The sequence below is a fragment of the Trichechus manatus genome, unplaced genomic scaffold, assembly GCF_000243295.1.
Source record: "Trichechus manatus latirostris isolate Lorelei unplaced genomic scaffold, TriManLat1.0 scaffold00003, whole genome shotgun sequence".
Classification (NCBI taxonomy): Eukaryota; Metazoa; Chordata; class Mammalia; order Sirenia; family Trichechidae; genus Trichechus; species Trichechus manatus.
The window spans coordinates 8,274,647-8,282,217 of NW_004443939.1; the positions used below are offsets into that span (position 1 = coordinate 8,274,647).

The following is a 7,571-nucleotide window of genomic DNA, read 5'->3' on the forward strand; positions in this document are numbered from 1 at the left end:
AATTGGTGAAGATGAACTAAGTCGGTCGCTATACAGGTAAAAAATGAACAGATTTGAGAAGTGTTTTGGAGGTAAAATCCAGAGGATTTGGTAATGGATTGCAGATGGCAGGTGAGAGAGGGAGTCCTCAGGTTGACGCAGGTGTCGGGCTGATACTCAGAGGGTAGGCAGCTTCTATGGCTAGCATCCTAGCATTCTTCCCAAGTGGACAGTCACCAGCCAGCAATACTGTCCACTGTCAGTATTATACCAAATAGATTTCTAATATGGGCAGCTGAATGTGCCGTTCACTAAAATGAGGAAAAGTGAATTGAGGGGAATAGGTGGTTGGATTAAGGGTTTGGATTTGGTTGTGTTAATTTGGATAAGCCTTTGAGATATTAAAATGCAAATGTCAAGTTGGCAATTTGGTATAGCAGACTAGGCTGGGAATTGTCAGCATTCTGTTGGCATTTAAAGCTGTGGGAATGTGTGTGCTGTCACCTAGAGCCTGAGTGTGTACATAGGCAGAGGGCACAGGACAGAGCCGAGAGGTAGCAGAAGAGTAGCAATGGAGATGGAAAAGCGGTCTGAGCAGCAGGAGGCAAGCCAGAAGAGTGTGTGGGTCAAGGAGGTTTGGGCTGATGGATGGGGACAGAAGTTGGGATGGAGTGGGTTGTAAAGACGTACATGAAGAGTAGGTGACATTACAGAGACTGTGTATAAAGACAACTCTTAAGATACACTTGCAGTGCAGGACAGCAGAAAGAGTTGGTGATAATCGGGGGTCTTTGGTGGCCCGGGGACTCTGTCATTTCCTCCTTAAGTCTTTTATACTAAATATCCCCCAATTCGTTCAGTCATTCTTCGTATGATGATATTTCCAGAAGATCCTATAACTTGCTTTAACATAGCAATGATCTGCCCAGAATAGGATGCTTTACCCAAAATGTGTTCTGACCCAGCAAGGGCAGGCCTGTCACCTCCCTTGTTCTAAATACTTAGCAGCTGCAGTTTAGCGATTTAGGCAGCCGCGCCCTCTGTTGGCTTAATCTGAAATTGCAACCAAATCAAGCCCCTTTGCTCTGCTGTCAGGAAAAGTCCCCTCACTCTACTTGTGCAACAAATATTATAACCTAGAAGCAGGACCATTGAACAGAAGCAGGGGGAGCCCAGGAGCTTTTGAGGAAGAAACTGGTAACTAATTGATATGGAAGACAACTCCAGGGTAAGCAGGCATGGCAGGCTTTTATGGTTTCCATTTAACAGATGAGGAAGCTGAAACACAGGCACAGTGTCATTTAAGTGGCGTACACTGAACTTTAGAACTCCGTTCTGATTTCTAGAATAGGCTCTATGCTAGCTATACCAGATTTCTTCTGAATGCTTTGCAGAAGACAGATTTCTGCTTTGCAGAATACAAAGTGCCTTTAAATGTCATTATCCTATTATAGTTTTGTTCAGGACCATATAAAAGGCAAACCTCAGGGAGCCAGAGATACTCACTTATTCTTTCATTCAACAAATATGTATTGAGCGTGTAGTGTGTTTCAGACACTGTTCTATGGGATGGGGATATGGTAAAGAACAAAACACCAACTTCCTGCCCTCACATTCTACTATGAGGTAGTGCACAATAAAAAAGATAAATTAGATAAAATATATACAGTTCATTAGATGGCAAGAATAGTAAGCAGGGAAACATAAAGCAGGGAAACCCAAAAACCCACTGCTGTCAAGTCAATTCTGGCCGATAGCTACCCTATATATAGGACAGAGTAGAACTGCCCCATAGGGTTTCCAAGGCTGTAATCTTTACAGAAGCAGACTGCCACATCTTTCTCCCACTGAGTGGCTGATGGGTTTGAACCACTGACTTTTTGGTTACCAGCCGAGAGCTTTAACCACTGTGCCACCAGGGCCCCTAAAGCAGAGAAGGGGGAGGCTAGGAAGTGTTGGGCTGGAGGGTTGTTGTAGAAGTTTTAGAGTGGCCTGGGAGGATGACTTTAGAGTAAAGACCTGAGGGAAGTGAAGGAGCTAGCCATGGAGATGATGAATGAAGACTGTTCCAGGCAGAAGGAACAGCAATTGCAACATGCTGAGGGGGGGATATGTTTGGCATATTAGAGAAACAGCAGAGGCCAGCATGTCTAGAACAGAGTGAACACAAGGAGAATGTTAGGAGGTGAGGCCAGAGAGGTGATGGGACAGATCACATAGGGCTTGTAGTTCATAGTAAGGAATTCAGTTTGTGTTTTGAGGTAGCTGGCTTTCTTTTGCATGGTTTTAAGCAGAGGAATGAAATAATCCGCTATGTGCTTAACAGAACCATTCTATCTAGTTCAACCAACAACCCACTGCCATCAAGTTAATTCTGGCTCATAGTGACCCTATAGGACAGAGAAGAACTGCCCTATAGGGTTTCTAAGACTGTAAATCTTTACAGAAGCAGACTGCCACATCTTTTTCCCACAGAGTGGCTGGTGGGTTCAAACTGCTGACCTTTTGGTTAGGAGCCAAGCACTTAAACCACTGTGCCACCAGGGCTGCTTCCATTCTAGCTGGTATAGTGCTATAGATTGCAGGGGGTGGGGTAGGACTGAAGCAAAGAGACCAGTGAAGAAGCTATTGTAAAACTTGAGGCAAGACATGTTATAGATAGACCAACAGAATTTTTTAGCTTATGAAAGAGAGGAGTCAAAGATGACACCAAGGTTTTTGCTGAAACTGGAAGAATCAAGTTGCAATTACCTGAGCTGGGAAGGCTACAGGAGCAAAGGTTAGAGAGGGTGGGGCTCGGTTGTGGACATGTAAGGTTTGAGAAACTCTTTAGACATCCAAGTAGAGATATCGAGTTGGCGATTGAATATATGGATCTGGAGTTAGGTAAGAGGTAGTGCTAGAGATAGAGATTTGGGAGTTTTCAGCACATGGATGGCATTTAATTCATGAGATGAGATAACTGAGGGAATATGTATAGATGGAAAAGATAAGAAGCTCAAGGACTGCACCCTACAGCACCCTGATTGTTAGAAGTTTTAGAGATGTGAAGGAGTAGACAGAAAGGTGGAAAGGAGTATAGAAGCCAAATAAAGAAAACAGTTCAAGAAAGAGAGTAATCCATGTGTCAAATGCTGCTGATAGATTGAATAAAGTGAGGACTGAGAAATGACCGTTGGACATAGCATAGTTTCTCTGTGATGAATGATTTTGTTCTAACTTTCCCCCAGGTTGTAGCGGATACCAATATAAGCACCATAGCAACTCAACTTGAAAGCATGTCTACAGGCTACCATTTTGGTTCACCCACTGCTGAACACCATCTGGAAGACACAGAGTGAGTATTCTGGATGCAGAGTGCCTCTGAAGTGCATGGGCAAAGCTCAGTGGGACCTTTTCCATATTCTAGACTGTACTCTCTAAAGGAGAGGAGGGGAAAAGTGTACATTACCTTTTCTAATTCCTAGAGCACCTCCAACAAGGCACCAGGGTTTCCTGTTTCTCACAAGGCTTTTTTCCACTGTACAAATTCTTAAAAGACCATTGTGCAGGGCCTGCATACACACTGTGGTCACTCGAACACATGCCTATGCCTCCTTTCCTAAGAAACCATGAATTTATAGCCCGGGTGCACCCTGCTTTATTATGCAAGGAATCAATTTTCTGAGCTAAAATTTTGTTCTTAGATTAAATCTTATTGTTATACTTGCAAATATTCTTCATCAAAACCAGTCATTGCAGTTAAAGTAACTCATTAAAGTAGTGTCTCTCAAACTAGAATGTGCATAAGAATAATCTAAGCTACACTTTTTAAAATACTAATTCCTCAGGCCCATTCTCCGAGATTCTGATTAGGTGATCTACAGTGGATTCCAGAAATCTAATTTTAAAAGTTCCGTAGGGTGATTCTGCTACAGATAGGCAGAGGGCCCGAACTTCGAGAAATGCTGCCTAGATTTATTCCTCCTCTACCACCAGTGTCATAATGGGAATTTGTTCCAAGTGACTGGTCATTAGTAGGTGCTCAATAAATGTTGAATAAGTGCTGAACTGAGCTGAATGGTTTATTTGAAGACGCTCATGATCATAGCCATTCCCACGTTTTCTTCTGGTAGTTCATCACCTTAAATGATGTCTTTTGATTTTATTTTCCTTGAGGTAAGAATGTTAAATTAAGGTCATTTTACTTTTTTCTCATTATAAAAGTATCAAATGCACACCATTAAAATATGACAAATACATAAAAGTGTAACGTTTTCAAATTACAATGGCCTTTTCCATTACAAAAAAACTAGGACTCTTATAGGAAGAGAATGTACTTTTAGCACCCTTTGATGTGCCTATGGAAACACAGATACGCCCATGTAACCCTGTCTGATAGGGTTACTATGAGTCAGAATCGAGTCAACGGGCAGTGGGTTTGGTTTTTTGGTTAGGGGCTAACTCTGAAACAACGGCTTTGGGTGTCTGTGTTCTCATTTCAATATCTTTGGAAATGGGGGCTGTGTTTTAAAGAGGAAACATGAATCAAATTCCTGTCCGAGAGTATTTATATGGCCTGGAAGTGGTGAAAGGTAGCGCCCTTATCCATGAGGTCATTACCATTCAGCCAGAGATGATAGTTCATCATTAAATATTTCAGCAGCTATTTATTGAGCACCTTTTTAAGGCCAGACACTGTACAAGTGCTAGAAGCTGAGGATTCAAAGCATAGGTAACAGCATTGCCCCAGTCCTCAAGGAACTGCCAGAAAGTTTGAAAAACAGACTTATAAAACCATGGTTGTAAAAGAATCAATAAACATATGAGAGCTCTAAGTTCGATGGGAGAGATAAGTAAGCATAGGGTCCTATGAAAACATGGAGGAGGGACATAACTTAGGGGGCAAGCGTGGAAAAGCTAATGCTTAAGCTGAGTTTTGAAATAATTGGAATAAGCAGGAGTGGTATTCAAAACAGTTAACAATTTATATGGTGTAGACATTCAGCAATTAATATAGATGCCTGCAGTAAACCACCAGTAAGTACATCAACAAACAGCTGATTTCAGCGTGTACTGGCTGAAAATCAACGCTAAAATAAGCCAAACAAAATTGAGGTGGGTGGGGGGAAGGACAAACATATTCTAGTCAGACAGAACAGTATATTCAAAGGTTGCTTATATCCCCATTTTGCAAATTTCTCTAAATATATGAAGGATAGAGTTCTATCAGATGACTCTGCCTCTCAGACATGCATGTTGCCACAAAACAAGTGATGCCAGTAAACAAATGTGAACCTCCTACTACAAATGAGAGGACAGTCTGGGATACCAGAGTTCCTTTAGGTTTTTACCCTTGGGACAACAGCATTTGGGAATAAGAAATTAGCATTGGCTAATCTTAGATTAAGTATTTGAGCCCAAGTAGGCAATTTAATTTTTAGCCATGTTGTTTCTGAGAGAGACTTCCACACTGGACGAAGCTCTGAAAAAGGAAATGATACATTTGAAATAGATTGTCTTCATCTGTTTGGCTTCACTTTGGTTTCTCTCTACTCTCCTGGATTTCAGTTCTCATTTACCACAGTCATGATCCTGAATTTGTGATGAGCACAGCACATACTGCTGGGAATACTTGGATGATTGTGACTTAAGGAGAGTGTAGTCTGGTGGGGCAGAAAGATAGTTAAATGTCTTTAAATATGATATGATGTGAGTGTCATAATGGGAATTTGCACCAAGTACAAAGGGACCCAGAGGAGGATTGGCCAACTCTCCTCAGGAGTCAAGAAAGCATCACATTGGAGGTGGGTTTGGAAGAGTGAGTTTCCCCATGTGTGGAAGTTGTGGGGGAGCCGTGGTAAGTGTATTCAGGCAGAAAAGGAGCAGTAATGTACTCAGCTATTGGGCTGCCATAACATGTTCAGGGCAGAAGTCCACCTGAAGACTGACCATCGACCACTAAGCTTACATGATACCCTACCCTTTGTCTCCATGCACATTCTACAAGGATATAAAAATAGTTTCATTTAGTTTTAAATGGGCGGTTTAAGGTTTAAAAACTAAGCATATAATAGAAGGGTGCTTTGACAATTTCAGCATCATGACTTTATTTTTAATCCAAAAGCAGTGGGTTTTATGAAAGAGAAGCCCCTAAAATATCAAGGATCTTCTTCATTAGTTGGCAGCATGGCATGGGAGGTTAAAAAATAACTTTCTAGATTGCCCGCTGAGAGTTTGAGTTCATAAATTGACCTTCATAGTTTTGCGGTATGAAAGTCTCTCTCAAATCTATGTTCTTCCATTAAAATGAAATTCCTTCTCAATATCTATGCTTCAATTAAATGGTGTGCATTGTGTTTTCAGAACACCTCCACCTAAGATTATTACTTTGGAGAAAGGCTCTGAAGGATTGGGGTTTAGTATTGTAGGGGGTTATGGAAGTCCCCATGGAGACCTGCCAATTTATGTCAAGACTATATTTGCAAAGGTATTTTTTTCCTTTTTACTGTACTTTTTCTTTTTTCTTTTTTAAATCAAACCTAGGTGAGATTTAAAAAGAAAAGTGTTTTGCTTTACTTTGGACTAAACTGGATGTGTGCATGTATGCTTATTTCATTTGAGTATTATAGGAAACTCCAGCACCAGATGAGTGAAAGATGAGTTCTTTTGTGGATTCATAAGATGTGTACTTTTCTTTGGACCCTATTATAGAAGTAGAGGCTAACAAGTTTTAAAGAGGATCTTCTTTCAGCAATACAGTATAAGGAGCAGCGCTGTGCTCTTTGGAAGTTAGCCTTAGAAGTATTGTTCTGGGCTAGAACAGGATTTGGCTTTTTCCTTTAAGAAACAATATCAGACACTGGAGAGCTGAGGCATAAAGCTTTGTTCAAGCCTCGGATCAGTGTAAGCGTTAATGCCTGCCCATCACAGAAAATCTCAAGACACTTTAGCGTTTAAGACAGTTTTTCTTTTCCAATACTCTGCTAAGTACTTGAGGATCAGCTCAATAGGTTAGACTAAAACTAGATAATAAATGTTTTTCGGGAATTAGCAATACTACTTCCAACATATCCTAGTTAATTAGTACACAGGTCATGGGGTCCATTCCTACTGCTGCCTCTAGATGGCGCTTAGATAAATTATTTTTAACTTTATTGTGGTTTCAAAAATTGGAATTTAATTTTATTATAAATTTGAAGATCTCTGAAAAGTATTTACTATCGTTAGAACTTTTTTTCTTCGTTGGTTTTATCCCAATCATTTGTTAAGATTAATTGATTTCCTTGTCTCCTGCTCTTTTATTTTCCTAAAGAAATAAAGGTCTTCAAAATTCTGTCTCTTTCTAGAAAACTATACTATACTTTAAACACAAGTTTGCTTTTACCTGTGCAGATCTTATCACCTGCTAATTGGTCCTAGCCATGATTTGGCATAATCTCCAAGTCATTTTGCATTTGCTTTTGGAATGCATTAGGCAGCTGCAGATTTCTTCATCAGTTTCTATTTTGCAAGGAACCCTGGTGGCGCAGTAGTTAAGCACTTGGCTACTAATTAAAAGGTTGGCAGTTGAACCCACCAGCTGCTCTGTGGGAGAAGGATGTGGCAATCTG

At 40.7% G+C, this 7,571-nt stretch overlaps 1 protein-coding gene across 1 annotated transcript in view; it reads left to right on the forward strand.

Moving 5' to 3' along the window:
- PATJ (PATJ crumbs cell polarity complex component) overlaps positions 1-7,024 on the forward strand; it is a 431,680-nt gene extending 424,656 nt beyond the window's left edge. The window contains exons 40-41 of the mRNA XM_023730369.1: positions 3,210-3,316; positions 6,325-7,024. Of these exons, the coding sequence (XP_023586137.1) occupies positions 3,210-3,316; positions 6,325-6,493 (276 nt within the window). The 3' untranslated portion in view covers positions 6,494-7,024. The remainder of the gene's footprint in view (positions 1-3,209; positions 3,317-6,324) is intronic.
- Positions 7,025-7,571: the final 547 nt, after the last annotated feature.